This window comes from Carcharodon carcharias, chromosome 32 (genome assembly GCF_017639515.1).
Source record: "Carcharodon carcharias isolate sCarCar2 chromosome 32, sCarCar2.pri, whole genome shotgun sequence".
In the NCBI taxonomy this organism is placed as follows: Eukaryota; Metazoa; Chordata; class Chondrichthyes; order Lamniformes; family Lamnidae; genus Carcharodon; species Carcharodon carcharias.
Window position 1 is genome coordinate 26,640,917 of NC_054498.1, and position 18,074 is coordinate 26,658,990.

The window sequence follows — 18,074 nt, forward strand, 5'->3', positions numbered from 1 at the left end:
TCTGTCACCGCCTCCCAAGCCAGGTTAGTGATTTTGCTGCCCATCCTGCGACCAGAGTGAGGGTAGAGTACATCCTGGCGGGTCTCCAAGGCATCCAGCAGTCGCTCGAGGGACCTCCCTGGCTGCTTGGACTGAGTGTCTTGCGGCTCCAGGGTCACGAATCGGTTGAGCCCTGCGAGGTGTTCCTCAGGTGAGGTTGGCCAGGCTGCAGTGGGCGCTGCAGGTACAGGATGGACTAATCAATGCTCCTCTATCCTTTCAGGAGAAAACATCCCATAGCAATGTTGAGAAGTCACGGACTGGTGGGGGACCCCCCATACCATCTCAACCTCATGCGCTACAAGCAGGAGGCCCTGGAGCTGGAGAGACGCCATGCACCTTGGTCAAGCGGCCGCAGTGAGGTTGGGGTGCCAGAGGGAGGTAGGAGTGCAGTACACTGAGGTGAGAATGTTGGTTATTGCAACCATTCTAGTGTAGTCGCCAGGTTGATGCGAGCCTCAAACCTAGAAACCCCATTGGTAAATGAAAGACGAGGGCACCATGATGCATATCTCTGTCTCTTCAGGGTGCCAGGCATGCAGAGTGGCACAGTGACAGTGTCACGACTTAAACTAATGACATGTCCTTCTTCTCCCTTTTAGGCTCATCAGCAGACGGTTGCAATGAAGAGCTTGAAGGCCCACTCCTGACCCCAGTGAACCACCATGCTCACCATGCACCTGTGTCACAGCCTCTCTGCCAAGCAGGCACCAGCACAGATACCAGCACCTCAGTGGGCATAACATCGCTGTGTAGTCTATCGGGCACTTCACACTCGCTTGAGGTGCAGATGGAGGCAGAGAGTGCCCAGGACACCGGGAGTCAGAGGACTGCTGAGGACCAGGACAATGCTCAGTCGATGGCTGATGATGTGCCTCTGGAGTCATCCATGAGGCAGCAGATGCTGGATGCCCAGCAGGTGTGTGGAAGAATTTGGTGGAGATACATGAGGGAATGGTGTCAGTTGTGGAGGAGTTCCTGCAGAGCATAAGCTCTGCGTTGACCATCATGGCAGAGCGCAAAGCCTCCTCCATGGAAAGAGTGGCAGCTTTCATGGAGAGGCTCCTCTAAGGACTCAATCAGAGGCTCCTGGGGATGCACTCAGACCTGCAAATCTTCACAGCGGCAATGACCTCAGCTGGTCAGTGTCCCTGTGGGAGATGGATAGGGCACCCAGTATTCCAGATAGGTGCTCATCCATCAATGGTGAGCAGAGAGGTCTAATGCAACCTCACGTTGGCGCAAGAACAGCCTGTTATCTCTGCGAGCTCTTGTCAGGGCATCCCGAATGACAGCAACAGCTCCTCCGCCCCTCTGCCAGTGACCGTGGCATCCGATAAGGCTGCAGCAACAGGAGAGATGCCAGCTGTGGCACTGGCTGGCCCCTTTCAGGCGGGGCCGGAGGGCGACTGCCAAGGTCATCAAGGCCAACAAGACAGCAGAGTCAGCAGGCTGTCTCCAATGCCAGTGCCAGCAAGGGGGGAGCACCTAGAACTAGCACCCGCAAACGGAAACTTAAAGCATCTTAAGCACAACATGGGCTTATCACAGGTGACATTTTGTTTCCTCATTTTTCTTTACATTTTTTCATGGTGTGATTAAAAACACCGGTTAATGTTAATTTCAACAATGTTTCACATTCACAAGTAAATGAGATGTTATTTTGTGCAACTGTGCTGTCTGCTTCATTTGTTCTGGAGGTGCTGGGCAGCCCATAATGTTATGATGGACGTGTGTCTCCTGAAACTTTATTGCAAAGGCACTTAGTGTATGTTGTTGACCAAGGAAATGGTCCTGTCAGGGATTGAATTTGGAGCCAGCAGCCCTGGCATGTGGCGGTGGTTCTTCCTTGGTAGGCTAGCTGGAGGAACATTGAATCAAAGTGTCCCGGGTGTCCCTGCCTCCCTGGGAGATTACCCAGGTCAGCGTCTATCCCCTCAACATTCTCCTGATCGTGCTCACCCTCGGACTCACTACTGGACTTATCGTCTGTCAAGATCTTCTTCCTGAGCTGCGTCCCCTCTTTCCAGTGCCAGATTGTAGAGAGCGCAGCATGCAACCAATATCAATGACACACGCTCTGGGGGGCATTGTAGTACACCCCCTGAACAGTGCAGGTATTGGAAACTCATCTTGAGGAGAACTATGGTTCTCTCTACCACAGCCCTTGTGGAGCCTTTGCTCCTATTATAGCGCTGCTCGGCCTCTGTTCTTGGATGATGGAGAGGCGTCATGAGCCACCTTCTGAGGGGATAGCCCTTGTCACCCAGCAGCCACCCATCTAGTCGGGCTGGAGCACTGAAGAGCTTCAGCACCTGGGAGTGTCTCCGATGTAAGCGGCATGGGAGCTGCCTGGGTACTTTGCACAGACTTATAGAATCTGCATCCTGTGATCACACACTATCTACACGTTCACAGAGTGGAAGCCCTTCCTGTTGACGAAGGCTCCGGGTTCACCCGCTGGAGCCATGATGGCCACATGTGTACTGTCTATAGTACCCTGGACATGGGGGAAGCCAGCAACGGCCACGAAGCCTCTGGCTCGCTGTGTCTGGCTTGCCGGCCTCATCCTTACAGTAATGAGTGAAAATCAATGCACACCTGAATGGAGCTTCTGTCACCAGCTTGACACAACTGTGGACAGCTGATTGGGACACAGGTCCCCCACTGAGCCCTGGGAAGTATAGAAGTTGAGGCCGACTGTCACCTTCAGCGCCAGTGGCATGGGATGTCCACCCACACAGTCGGAGCTGATCTCCGGCCCAATCATCTGACAAATGGAGGTCATGCTCTCCCTTGCAAGATGGAGCCTCCTTCGGCATTGCACCTCAGACATATTGACATAGCTGCATCGCCATCTGTAAACCCTGGCAGCAGGATAGTGGCGTCTTCTGCGGCCCCTTCTGCTTAGACCTTCCTGTTGGCCCTCACCCCTTGTGCCCGCACCTGTCCTCCCACAGATCACGCCCCTGGAGGCTGAAAAGGGACACCTGGCCTCCTCTCCCTTCTGGCCCTCTGTTCCTTCTCAGCAGAGGTACCTCCAGCAGAGACCACAATTCCCATCCCCAGGGTAACGGAAGGCTGTCTGATACCTGGAAGAGCCCACGTGGTCTGAATCCTCTGAAGGCCTGGAAAACAACACAAAGTTCTGAACTGAAGCCTCGAAATTTTCTGAATGTAGCTCTGAAGCGAGATGAAGCTGTCCTGTTCACTGAACCAACCAGCAGCAAGAGATATCCTGCAACTCCTCACTACTTGACAAGGCCACTGTCAGCTCTTAGCCCGCCCATGGCTGAGGTGTGGCCTGCCCGTTCTGCTCGTGCGACAGCCTAAAAATCGCACGGGCTACATAAAGCCGGAGACAATTGGTGTCTCAAGGGCCTTAACTAGCCACATAATTAACAGCAGGCGCGCCTCCATCTACATCACGCACCCGCCTAGCGAAATACCGTGAGTACGCATTGACGTGGGCACGCTTGGCCGAAGTCAACGCGCTTTATTTAACACTCGAGCGGGTTGGACGCGTGCCCAGCTGCCAAGCTAAAATTTCTGCCCACAAGCTTCCACGGGTTTTGAATAAATAAAATTAAACTTTGCTACACATGTTCAAAAAGATAAAACAATTTACAATATCTTTCTTATACTCTAATTTTCAGGGTAGGTATGAGGCACATGTGAATTAACAAGCCAACTGTGGTTGAACACACCAAACACAATAAATGACAGATGCAACCAAAATGGATTCTACTGATTTCTGAACAACCCATCCAGGCATTAATCACGCTGAGTCAACCAATCACAGAATCACACAGAGCAGAAGAGGCCCTTCGGCCCATTGAGTCTGCACCGACACGTGAGAAACACCTGACCTACCTACCTAATCCCATTTACCAGCACTTGGCCCATAGCCTTGAATGTTATGAACTGCCAAGTGCTCATCCAGGTACTTTTTAAAGGATGTGAGGCAACCCGCCTCCACCACCCTCCCTGGCAGCGCATTCCAGACCGTCACCACCCTCTGGGTGAAAAAGTTTTTCCTCACATCCCCCCCTAAACCTCCTGCCCCTCACCCTGAACTTAAGTCCCCTTGTGACTGACCCTTCAACTAAGGGGAACAGCTGCTCCCTATCCACCCTGTCCATGCCCCACATAATCTTGTACACCTCGATCAGGTCGCCCCTCAGTCTTCTCTGCTCCAAAGAAAACAATCCAAGTCTATCCAACTTCTCTTCATAACTTAAATGTTTCATCCCAGGCAACATCCTGGTGAATCTCCTCTGCACCCCCTCCAATGCATTCACATCCTTCCTATAACGTGACAACCAGAACTGCACACAGTACTCCAGCTATGGCGTCACTAAGGTTCTATACAACTCCGACATGACCTCCCTCTTTTGTAATCTATGCCTCACCAGATCTCCATCTTTCTCATGAGAGTTTCCAATCTTCACCTTCGGAAGTCTTGCCTTGGATTTCTCTACCAAAGTCATTCCAACTCAGACAGCTTCAATGATGGCCAATCTCATAGGGTTTCAATCTCGCCTTCCAAGATTCCAATTACCTGTATTCCCAAGTATACTCAAGCATCAGCGTACAAGTACAAGTTCAGTTCTTCAGCCATGTCAAGCAGAATGCCACTGCTCCAAAGGGGTACCTTTGACCCAGCATGGAGTCACCAACCTTCGGATCTTCAGGGCTTCTCCCGAGCCCACTTCACCCAAAGTCTGCTACCCATAGCTCTTTCTTTAATTGGGGCCTCTTGCTCTACTCTCTTTTTCATAACTGAACTGGGAACTGCTTCTGTCCATGTTTTTGTCCCTCATCCGGGACTTCTTTTTTGGGATCTCTCCCTGTCCCACTCCCTTGTCCGTCTCTCTGGGACACTTCTTTTCGGATTAAAACTGACTGGCTCAAACTGACCCTTCACTGACCCTTGATCTGCTCTGGTGACCTATCAAAACACTCGAAGAGGGTCCCGCCTTTGCTACTAGGCAGGAACAAATGTAAAAAGCATTGGAAATCCTGTACTTTAAATGTTAGTCTCCACAGACTGCAAGCTTACATAGCACACAGAGACACAGAAAGAGTGGATTTCATAACACTGGTACTAACAACACCACAAACCAGTAATGCATCCTGAGGTTTTCAGTGAGAGGACAGACAGAATTGCATTTATATTACCCTTCTCAGGACATTGCAAGGTGCTTCGCAACCAGTAAAGTTGTTTTTGAAAGGCAATCACTGTTGGAAGGTGGGAAATGCCATAGGAAATTTGCACACCGCAAGATCTCTCAAACAGCGAAGTGATAATGACCAGATAATCTGTTTGCACGGGAGAGTACATACAAAGTGACACATTTATCCGACAAAAATTTCAGATGTTCACTTCTTTATATTGTGAGGCAGGAGTATGTTTTTCTTTTCTATTTTAGGCATTAAAGCGGTGACACTGTATAACTTGCACCATTAGCAAGTTGAGAAACTCCACACAAACACAGAACAGCCAGGCCAAAGCTAGGAATCGAATCAGAAAGGTTAGTCCACTGACAGTCTGGAGAACATAGTCTGGCACCAAGAAAATGACACTGAAAGCTATTGGGCAGTCGTAAAAAGCCAAATGGTTCACTTAAATCCTTCAGGGAAGGGTTCCTGTAAACCTCATGCAGTCAGATCGTCACACGGCTCCAGTTCCACACTACGCAGTTGACGCACTGCCTTCTGAATTAGTCTCTGAAGCCACTCAGACAATTGCGATGAGGCAAGAGGCCTAACAGCTGCCCACTAAGCCTCTGTGAGACAGCGAGGCACGGGCAATACACATGAGCTCCACACTCGCATCCCAAGTACAAAGAAAGAGATCAAATCTCTGGAGCACTCAAACAGCACCCAGGAAACTTCCAAGGAAGGATTTGCAAACCTGGAAAGCTCAGGACAGGGTAGCTCATCCTCTGAAACTCACTCAATTGTGCAGCGCTTTGTAACTTGGTCACTGGCCCTTCTTCCCCAATGCCACCCCCACTGCTGAAATCGGATTCATCTCACATAACTCCCCTGCCCTCAATGATCAGCTGTTCACCTCCCATTCAGCATCACTTTGGTCCCTGTCATTCCTATCCTAGTGTGGAAGAGTCCCACCTCTTAAATCCATTCCTGACCCAGGAAACTGACCACGTTGCTTCCTATTATCCAGCTCCTCTCCCTGAGAATGTGACCAGGGCGCACTATTAGCTCATTGTCCAACCCATTAAACTGATTGGGTCCCATTGTTAATGCCACCCCCCCCCCCCTCCCTAAGAAACTGACCAGAGGCTGGTGTTGACCCCTTGAGAAACTGACTGGGGTGCACGATTAACCTGCCCACACAACCTCTCCTGACTTGGAAAGTTAACTGGGCCCTACCGCAACATACTTTGGAAACAATCATTACAAAATTCCCTGAAGGGATTGAGCTTGGTAAGGGAAATACCCTGTAAAATTGCCTGAGGAAGCCCATGCTATAGGGAGTCCAGTTGTTGAATGGGAGTGCTGAGAGGTAAATATTCATGAAAGGCTTGTAAACAATTAAGTCATAAAGGCATTACCCTGGCCACCATCTTGAACCGCTGCAGTCCCTGTGGTGTAGGTACACCCACAGTGCTGTTAGGGAGTTCCTAGATTTTGGTCCTGTGTCAGTGAGGGAATGGCAATATCGTTCCAAGTCAGGATGCTGTATGGCTTAGAGGGGGGTGCTGTAAGATTGGGGGGTTGGAGGAGGGCGGGTTAAAGAGGAAATGACCTATGTGGAGATTCACGCTTCAGCACTGAACAGGGGAGCTCTGCTGACCCATAGTAACTCTGAAACAGAGCTTTCCTTTGCCTTTGGTAGGGCTAGCAATAGTTCTTGGTCTGTGTGTTAATCAGGAGACTTATATTTGCTGTTCTCCCAGAAGAGCTTTACCATCACACAACCCCCCAGTAGGTGCAAGAGACACCAGTAAAAAATGCTTTTATGAACAGAGTATCAGAAGTTAGGAGCTAAACAGTGGCCATAGCAGCCCATTACAGGTAGAGTAACAGTGTCTGAGATTGAGAAAGAGGGAAGCCGGTTCAGATATCGTCACTGATGTGTAAGGTGGTTTCAGTCAGAACCAAAGATCCAAGTGAAACAGAGAAGCCCAGTCTGCAGGAATTCATCCACTCAGCACTCCAAAAATGAATGCCTTCAGCTCAGGGAAGGCTCAGTCAAAAGCTAAACTGAACAGAAGACTGAACTAGAGATGTAACAGCATCCTCTGCTGACGAGTGGAGTCTCTACATCTTGCTAAACATTTTCGAATGGGTGTTGTCACTGCCTTGAGGCAAACTGCTTGCTCGTTGGCTAAAAACAAAAAAACTGCGGATGCTGGAAATCCAAAACAAAAACAGAATTACCTGGAAAAACTCAGCAGGTCTGGCAGCATCGGCAGAGAAGAAAAGAGTTGACGTTTCGAGTCCTCATAACCCTTCGACAAGAAGGGTCATGAGGACTCGAAACGTCAACTCTTTTCTTCTCCGCCGATGCTGCCAGACCTGCTGAGTTTTTCCAGGTAATTCTGTTTTTGCTCGTTGGCTGGCTGTTTCTGTGGAGCTGTGTTTGAACTTCACTCATCTCTGAGATTGAAAAAGTTTCAACAAGTCAGAGCCGAAATCCGATCTCCCTGCTATGGGTGGGAACATTCTTGGAATAGGGATATCCCAAAGTCAATTGGAAGTTAATTCATGCTTCTTATGAAAGCATGTGTGGTTATTAAAAAAAAAACTAAGTAGGAGTTATTCGGGCTCTTGCTGCTCCAGACTGGGAGGTTTATGTAAATCCTATCTCCTGCCTTCATCAAGGAAGCCAGCAGACAATGGCTGGTCATCTTTCTCTTCCTTTTTTCATCCATTTGCAATGGTTTCTAAAAACTTTCTTTTGTGTCAAATAGAACAATGCACAGAATCACAAGTTGGAGATAAAAGGGTTGAAGCAACTCTCAAATTTATGTGCAATAAACAATAAACTGTAGGTCTTGAGCGCTCAGTCGAGGCTGACACTTATGTGCAGCACTGAGGAAGTGCTGCATTAGTAGAGACACAGGCCGGAATGTTCCAGCAACACCCACCGTGGCGGGGTCGGCAAGTCACTGGAATCTCCATGCATATCGGCAGGACTGGGAGATCCTGCCGGTGTGAGGGGCTGAAAAATTCTGGCCACCATCTTGCAGATTTTGGCTTACATTTATATAGTGCCTTTCACAAGCACCAGATTTCCCAAAGCGCTTTCCAGCCAATGAAGCAGTATTTTCTTAGTCACTAACTCATCAAGGCTCCTTCGACAGCAACTTCCAAACCCACGATCTCTACCATCTAGAAGGACAAGGGCAGCAGATAGATGGGAACACCACCACCTGGAAATTCCCCTCCAAGATACTCACCATCCTGACTTGGAAATATATCACCGTTCCTTCACTGTCGCTGGGTCAAAATCCTGGAACTCCCTCCCTAACAGCACTGTGCGTGTACCTACACCACATGGACAGCAGCGGTTCAAGAAGGCAGCTCACCACCACCTTCTCAAGGGCAATTTGGGATGGGCAATAAATGCTGGCCTAGGCAGGGATGCCCACGTCCCGTGAAAGAATAAAGAAAGTGTAATGTGGGAAACAAGGCAGCCAATTTTTACACAGCAAGCTCCCACAAAGAGCAAAACACTGCGGATTTTGGAAATCTGAAACAAAGACAGAAAATGCTGGAAAAACTCAGCACATCTAACAGCATCTGTGGAGAGGGAAACAGAGTTAACGTTTCGAGTCCGTTCTCTGAAGAAGAGTCATTTGGACTCCGAGCGTTAACTCTTTCTCTCTCCACAGATGCTGTCAGATCTGCTGAGTCCAGCATTTTCTGTTTTTGTCCCACAAACAGCAATTGGACAATGTCCAGCTAATCTATTTTTGTGATGTGGATTGAGAGGGCCAGACAGGGTAGGTATGAGAGAAATTGTTGCCATCAGAGAGGTCGAGAACCAGAGGGCACTGATTTAAGGTGAAAGGCAAAACAACTAAAGGCCACCTGAGGAACAACCTTTTTTTAAACACAGCAAGTAGTAGGGATGTGGAATGTGCTGCCTGAGACTGTGGTGGAGGCAGATTCAACTGTTAGCTTTCAAGAGGGAACTGAATCATTAGAGGGAACTGAATCATTATCTGAAAAGAAAACTCTAGAGCTGAGGGAAAAGGGCAGGACAATGGGACTAGCTAAATTGCTCTTTCAAAGAGCCGGCACACACTCGATGGCCTTCTTCAGTGCTGCAACCATGCTATGAACCTACAAATATCAACCAGGACATTGGGGATAACTCTCCTACTCTTCTTCAAAACCGTGCCATGGAATTGATTCTGGCTGCCTGAGAGGACAGATGGGGTATCAGTTTTAACGTCTCATCCGAAAGACGCGAGAGGTCAGCATTGCCTCAGTCCTGTCCTGGAGCAATAGCCTTTTGTGCTCAAGTCCTGGAGTGGAACTTGAACCCACTGTCTTCTGACTCAGAGGTGAAGGTGCTACCCTCCGAGACCCAGATGATGTCAGACGCCATGTTAAACCCAAGCTCCATCAAATCTACTCATCCAAAGAATCCCGTTACACTACTCAAAGTGCAAGGAAAGAGGGGAGTTCTCTCAGTGTCCTGGTCAACAATGATCTCAGCCCCAAAACCATCAACACAACTTACATCTGATGTGCTGTTTATGGGATCTTGTTCCATGCAAAATGGTTGCAGTGGATTGACTTCTTAACAACAGTGACTGTGCTTCAGAAGTCATTCATTGGTTATAAGTTGCTTTGAGGCTATGACAAGGAACAACATTTTGTTCTCAATTTGTTGCCAGAACATGGGTAAAACTGGCAAGGCTCTGTTTATTCCCAGCACCAATGCCCTGAGGTGATGGTGACGGGCACTACAGCCCTCATGAGCAGAGAATTCAAGGAACCTCTACAAAGGAGTAACAGGGAAGTCAAAGTAAGGATGTTGCTCCCATAATATTGTTGCTTTTTTTTTAAAAAGTCCATGGAGGTGAAAGGTCTTGTCACTGAAGAATGGCAAGTATATATTGTAGACGGCAAGGTGAAGGTGTCAGGTCACTGTTGAAGCAAACTACACTGACTTGGATGGTGTTGAGCTTCTTGCGTGAACATCCATTGAGGCTAATGGCAAATAGTCCATCACACATCCAACTGCAGCAATGAAGGGCGTTACAATGGTCACAGGGTACCTAAGTCTCTGACCTCCTGCTGTGGCCAAGTTGTTGGTGTGGCTGATCCAGTTCAGCTTCTGGCCAATGGTGACCAGGATGCTCATAGGAGTACTCAGCAATGGTTAGGGGAAGATGGTTAGCTCTTTCCTCACTGGAGATAGCCATTGCTTATCTGTAACCCACCACAAGCCAACCCCAGACTGACCACTGTCCAAGAGCTGTTGTGGGCTAGCAGGTGCAGTCTCACATTCAGAGGAGTTGTGAATGAAGCTGAACATTGGAGAATCACCAGCAAACGTTCCCGTGGCAGAGGGAAGGTTATTGATGAAATCACTGAAGTTGACAAAAATCCAGGAAATTCTCCAGCAATGCCCTGGAGCTAACCCGGTTCCACTTCACAATCTTGACTTAGCTTTGACTCGTGTACTGGGGTCTTTTACACTACTTGAACTGAAAGCTTAAAATCTTACCCAAAAGACAGCATCTCCAACAGTGCAGCACCCACTTAGCATTAACCAAGATTTTGTGCCAAAGTCATGGCAAGAAGCAGAAGCAAGAGCGTTACTGCTGAGTTACCAAATTAGAGAGATGATTCCTGTTCTGTCACACAGAGCACAAATTAAAGCAGTCCTGTTGTTGTTAGATATGTCGCTAGTCTGATACAAACCTGAGTTAGGCTTTGCCCAATAATTGCTTATGCATTGACAGCACCATTTGCCCAGGAGCAAATTTACAAAATGATCAGGCGGTTCAATAATTACTTGAACACCGGTACACAAGTGCATCCTTACCAGTTCAGTACAAGTAGAACTCACCAATATAAAACCAGGCGTTTGAATTGAGGAGACTTTCAGTCCATAACCGACAGATTTCACTTTCAGTTAAGGCTTCGATTCCATACGCCAGCTGATATTCCAGTTTAGGGAACACATAAATAGGCACGTGCTGTTAAAATACATAAACAGAGCTCACGTGTGAGTTGATGGTCTAAATAATCTTGAATATTTTTTGTCATTCTTTTTAGGTTTACAAATACTTTTTATTTTTAATGCAGAAACTAAATTCATTAAGGCATCAGCACATGAACAGGAATATTCTCATGTATATAAAAACAAAAAAACTGCGGAAGCTGGAAATCCAAAACAAAAACAGAATTACCTGGAAAAACTCAGCAGGTCTGGCAGCATCGGCGGAGAAGAAAAGAGTTGACGTTTCGAGTCCTCATGACCCTTCGAAGGTCATGAGGACTCAAAACGTCAACTCTTTTCTTCTCCGCCGATGCTGCCAGACCTGCTGAGTTTTTCCAGGTAATTCTGTTTTTGTTTTATATTCTCATGTCCCTGTTTTGTTACTATATGTTTGGTGTAAGCCCGTGTTGCATGAGCCCATTTCTGCTGGGGTTTCTGCTGAAATTTCAATAGCCTCTCAGGTAACAACCATCCAGGGGCTGTGGGGAGCGGGGTAATCAAACCCCAGAGTCCTCCCAGGAGCATCACGGTAATCAACCCTCTCCCCGGGGTAATCAACACTCCCTCCAGTCTCCTCCCCGGGAGTAATCACTCCACATTCCCCCACAGCCCTCTTCCGAGGGCTCAACCCCACCCCCCAGCAACGCCCCCCCACCGCCCCCCGCAGGCCCCTCTCAGACTGTAATTGACTACCCCTCCAACAAGCCAGGGGGAAATCATTCCCCCAGTCCCCTTCCTCGGTGTAATCAGTGTGTGTCACCTCTCATAAAAATAAGTCCCCTCTTGCTGAACTTGTAAATCCCACTTCACGGTTACATATCAGACATGTCTTACATGACTATATGTGTAGATTGTATTTAATTAAGACTGTTCTTGTCCTCTTCCTGTCTCACAACAGTGTTTTCTTTCTTTATTCTTTCATGGGATGTGGGCATCGCTGGCATGGCCAGCATTTGTTGCCCATCCCTAATTGCCCTTGAACTGAGTGGCTTGCTAGGCCATTTCAGAGGGCAGATGAGAATCGCATTGCTGCAGATCTGGAGTCACATGTAGACCAGACCGGGTAAGGATGGCAGATTTCCTTCTCTAAAGTAAGCCAGATGGGTTTTTACAACAATCGATGATAGTTTTACGATCACGGTAACTTAGCCTTGCTTTATATTCCAGATTCATTAATTGAACTCAAATTTCACCAGCTGCCATGGCCGGATTTGAACTCATGTCCACAGGACATTTGTCTGGGCCTCTGGGTTACTCGACCAGTGACGTTACCACTATGCTACCATCTCCCCTGTGTGTAAAGAACCATCAATGTTGAAGATGGGAAAGCATAGCATCAATTCAAATTACACACAGCAGCACATTTATATGATTATCTCCTCCAAATTGTCACTCAGACAGAGCAAGTGTGATCATCGTCATGCATCAAGTCACTTAAACAGAAAATATTAACTAATTGTATGCATCTGTCAAAGTATTACAAAAAAATCTAAAAATGCCTAGAAACAGCTGCAGAGTGAAATATATAAGGCAAGAGCATTAATTCTAATCCAGATATGCTCTCCCATATTTGCTCTTAATATTTCGTCAGTTTATATGCAGATGGGATGACACCAGGGATGAGAGACTTCAGAAATCAGAGAAGCTGTGGTTGATGGAGTATTGTAATGGCAGCCTCTGTCTCGGTGAGGCAATGGTTTGTGCCGTGGTGGTCAGCTCTGTGCTAAGTACCACCTGGCTCAGAGCCCACTCTGGTATGGCAGTCTCTGCCACATTTGCTGCAGAGGAAGGCAGTGGACTGAGAAGGGTGCTAACAAGCAGCACTTGCTTAACAATAACCTGCTCACTGATGCCCACTGATCCACCTGGATCACTCAGCTCCTGACCTCATTACAGCCTTGGTTCAAACATGGACAAAAGAGCTGAACTCCCAAGGTGAGGTGAGAGTGACTGCCCTTGACATCAAGGCAGCATTTGACCGAGTGTGGCATCAAGGAGCCCTAGCAAAACTGGAGTCAATGGGAATCCAGGGGGAAAACTCTCTGCTGGTTGGAGTCATACCTAGCACAAAGGAAGATGGTTGTGGCTCTTGGAGGTCAGTCATCTCAGCTCCAGGGCATCACTGCAGGTGTTCCTCAGGGTAGTGTCCTCGGCCCAACCATCTTCAGCTGCTTCATCAATGACCTTCCTTCCATCATAAGGTCAGAAGTGGGGTTGTTCACTGATGATTGCACAATGTTCGGCACCATTCACGACTCCTCAGATACTGAAGTCCAAATGCCAGAAGAACTGGACAATATCCAGTTAGGCTAATAAGTGGCAAGAAACATTCGGGCCAGGCAATGACCATCTCCAACAATAGAGAATCCAACTATTTCCCCTTGATGTTCAATGGGCATTAACATCACTGAATCAATCCCCCACTATCAACATCCTGGCGGTTACCATTGACCAGAAATTGAACTTGAGCAGCCAGATAAATACTGTGACTACAACAGCAGGTCAGAGGTTAGGAATCCTGCAGTGATTAACTCACCTCCTGATTCCCCAAAGCCTGTTCATCATCTACAAGGCGCATGTCAGGAGTGTGATGGAATAATCCCCACTTGTCTTGATGAGTGCAGCTCCAATAACATTCAAGAAGCTTGACACCATCCAGGACAAAGTAATCTACTTAATTGGCACCCCATCCACAAACATTCACTCCCTCCACCACTGACGGACAGTAGCAGCAGTGTGTACCATCAACAAGATGGGCTGCAGGGATTCACCAAGGCTCCTTAGGCAGCACCTTCCAAACCCACGACCACTACCATCTAGAAGACAAGGGCAGTAGATGCGTGGGAACACTACCTACCACCTGGAAGTTCCCATCCAAGCCACACACCATCCTGCCTTGGAAATATGTCATCATTCCTTCACTGTCACTGGGTAAACATCCTGGAACTCTCTCTCTAACAATGTCTAGCACTATTCATGACTCCTCAGATACTGAAGCAGTCCATGTCTCATCACTGTAGAGGAGTGTACAGAGGACATAGGTTTGATAGACTCGCAGTTTGGTGTTCCTGATCAGGTTGCTGTTGTTCCCCACTCCCTTACTCAGCTTGGGCATAACAGCTGCAGCTTTTGTGATACATGAGTTTATTTCAGCATCAAGTGACAGATTGCTGGTGATTGTGGAGCTTAGACATGTGAAGCTATCAACAACCTCCCCCAGTTCACATTGTTAATGCTGGCAGTGTGGCAACATCTTGGCCCATGACCATGTCCAAATGCAGCAAGACCTGGACAATACTCAGGCTTTGGCTGACAAGTGGCAAATATCGTTCACGCCACACAAGTGCCAGGCAATGACCATCTCCAACAAGAGGGATTCCTACTATCTCCCCTTGACATTCAATGGTATTACCATCATTGAATCCTCGACACCACATGGACTGCAGCAGGTGAAGAAGGCAGCTCACCACCACCTTCTCAAGGGCAATTAGGGATGGACATTTAATGCTGGCTAAACCAGCAATGCTCACATCGCATGAACGAATATAAAAAAAATGCTGCAGGAGTGCTGGTTTCCTATGCTTGGTGAGTTCAGACGATATGGCTTTGGCAAGTGAGTCACTCATTTCGCTAAGCTCCTCCACTATGGGTTCAATATCCAGCTTTGTCATGACAGACAGACAGGCTTTCTGTGGTGTCTAGAGGTTCCTCGGTGACAGTGTTCTTCGTGGAGTACAACTCAAGGTATTGTCTCACCCACCTCTCTGACTATGTATTGCAGTCAGTAATGACCTCCCCTGCCTTTGTTTTCAATGGAGTTGTTTTCTGTTGTCAAAAAAGCCAACAAGTTGATAGAGTAAATGGGGCAAAACTGGACAACATTCTGGGCACCTTTGGTGATTTTTATTTGTTCAAGTTTTTGTTCAAACACCTTTGCAAATTGGTAAACATGAAATGTTCCAGGAACCAATGCAATCAGGCACCAGTTTTAAAAATGTAACTTAAAAGCAAAATGATGCATTGTTAAATATTCGTTGATGCTCTTAAAAGTGGCAACAGCTTTATTTTAGCACTGCTGAAAGTGAGCAATATTTTTAGGCCACCAGCAGTGAGTAACTTGAGTTTAATTAACTGAAAAATCATTTTCGAAACCACTTACTGCTTATATTGAGATGCAATATTCCGATTCTTTAAAGAAAAGAAAAAGCTTTTAAAATGTGCATATTAGTATCCTTGTGACGAAAAAACAGATTAATTCTTGGAGCGTCCTCAAATCCCACAAAAGAACAGTTAGCAGCAACCTCCCCCCCCCCCCCCCCGCCCCCAACACCGTGATTAACTCACCCTGGGGGCGTGGCCAGTTTCTTTTTAAAATGAGCACGAGGACCTGCAGAACCTCGACTTGTGCTTGAAATTCCACAATCCTTTACACTGCCTTGTACTGATTTTTGGGTCAAACTAGGACAACCTAGCAGAAACTCCTGCCCATTGTTCCACTAGCGGCAGCAGTGTTAAGCAGAGGACACAGGTTTAAGATAATTGGCCAAGAAAAGAGGGCGGATGTGGAGAGTTTTTTTTTAACCCCCCCCCCCCCACCCCCCACCTCGCTCAGTGTGATTTGGAATATACTGCCTGAATGGGCAGTGGAAGCCAATTCAAAAGTAACTTCCAAAAGGGAAAATAAATATCTTAAAGGGAAAATAAAATCTGCAATGCCATGGGGAAAGAGCAGAGGGTGTGGAATTAATTGGATAGCTCTTTAACAGAACTGGAATGGTTCTGATGGGCTCAATGGCCTCCTTCTGTGCTGTCTGATTCTATGATATTAAGCTACCTGGTTAAATTTCACTGTGTGCGTGTGAATATCCGAAATTGAAAACCAATTTCTTGCCCTCCCTTTGCTTGTACTATCAAGACCTAAGTTTTGAGAGTCAGGCTAAGCATCGCCCCACACAATACAGGCGAGGGTGGATTTATTTTCCGTAATTTTCACTCTTACATAAATTAAAGCAGCGTATAACATTGTGAACCCGCTAAAAATATTCCATGGAACTGATTTATAGCTTCCTCCTTCCCGAACGGATTCCTTCTCCTTTATAAACAGGAAACAGAAAGCCTGCGGAGACAGTGCTACCGATAGATAAACTGCCACACCAAAGGGAGAAAAGAGTGTTCATGGGCTCGCGCAATTTATCAGCTTTAATCACAATGGTTTCTTTAAGCTTTACTGAAAGGCTAAATGTCGCAAATAGCTGTCAGCAGCCCAGGCAGTTTTGTCTGAATGGTGGTTTCAGAACTGCAAACAGATTTGACCCAGTCATGTTGGCTGGAATCATTAACAGTTTACAGATTGATCAATGTGACAGAGCAAGAGGAATTCCCTAAACTGCTGCTGCTGGGATTGGGGGGATTGGTGGAGGGGAGGGCTGCATTAATTTAACACTTACTCTGAGTGCCATATAATTATGGCTTCCACATTTTAATTACCACAGCTGTATTAAACAGTCAATTGATAATGCATAAGCATTCATACTTGATTGAATTCTTAGAATAGTGAAGAAGTGTGCCGATTTTTTATTCCAACACTTAATTTCAAACTAAATTTGATGACGGGCCACATCAAACTATACTTTTTAAGTCCGATGGCCAAAGGCTTTGTCGAAGAGCTAGATTATAAGAAGCGCTTTGAAGGAGGAGAAAGAGAGATAGGGAGGCCACGAGGCTTAGGGAAGGAATGCCAGAGCTTAGGCCCCAATCAGCTGAAGGCACAGCCGCTAATGGTGGAGCAATTAAAATCGGGAATGCTTGAAAGATCAGAATTACATGAGTGCAGATATCTTAGAGAATTTGGACTGGAGGGCATTAGAGATTTGGAGGGGCAAGAGGTCATGGAGGGGTTTGAAGACAAGGATGAGAATTTTAAAATCGAGGCACAGTTTAATTGGGGGGCCAGCACACGGCTTTTGGTCCGCGTTAGGACACAGGTAGGTAGCAGAGTATTGGAAGACCCCGAGTTTATGGAGACTACACATGGTGGGGCCCGGACCATTTTGTATCAAGGAAACCCTGACCATGCAATGTTGATAAGCGAAGCACTCACCTTCTTTGCTACCGCTTTGTTTGAGCGTGGTCTGATCTGTGTTTTGGGAACATTACCACGTACGAGTAAGAGGAGATCAGACAAGCTGAAGAGTTTGTAGGTGACATTGCCGCTTGGAGGAGCTGTGTAATCAGACTCTGCTTCATTGCAGCTTTGTAGCTCCTCTGAGAGGAAACCTAAACAGGGAACAAACCACAGTATATTTTACAATAACTCATCAGTTTTCTTCATATAGGTAGAGATACTAAGTAGTGTTTGATGCTCCCAGTTCATTTTTCTGATATAATTAGACTGAGTGCATAGGTATAAATAAGCACTGTAGTTTCTTAATAACTAGCTAAAGCACCCCACCACTTCTGTTGTAAGTGAAAGAAGGATATTCAAAAGGCAAGTCACAAAAAGACTCAAGAATAAACTTTCACTCAAATAATGGAGTCTTTTCCATCCTGTTCTTCACTGCGTGTGTGTCAGCACATGGAGTCACTGAGTGTGTTGGCAGGCAATGGTTTTCTACTAGGACACTGGCAACACTGCTTCAGCTGGCAAGCTGGAGGAACAGGCAAGTGGCTCAATCTTCCCTCACCCTGCTTCTGCTTGGCACCTAACCACCCAACCCCTACTCACAGCCAGATCCTAGCCATCCCCTAAACTGTACTTTACCAGAACCTAACCTCGGGTAGTACAGCTGAGGTTGGAAATCGATAACAATGACAGAACATA

The 18,074-nt window shown here is 47.0% G+C and overlaps 1 protein-coding gene across 2 annotated transcripts in view; it reads right to left on the reverse strand.

Annotated features, from left to right (window-relative positions):
• The window catches only part of ice2 (interactor of little elongator complex ELL subunit 2), a 196,534-nt gene that overhangs the window by 45,912 nt on the left and 132,548 nt on the right, over positions 1-18,074 (reverse strand). For both annotated transcript variants that reach the window (XM_041178568.1, XM_041178569.1), the window contains 2 exons: positions 17,355-17,530; positions 11,102-11,231 (listed from right to left, as the gene is read on the reverse strand). In XM_041178568.1, the coding sequence (XP_041034502.1) occupies positions 11,102-11,231; positions 17,355-17,530 (306 nt within the window). The remainder of the gene's footprint in view (positions 1-11,101; positions 11,232-17,354; positions 17,531-18,074) is intronic.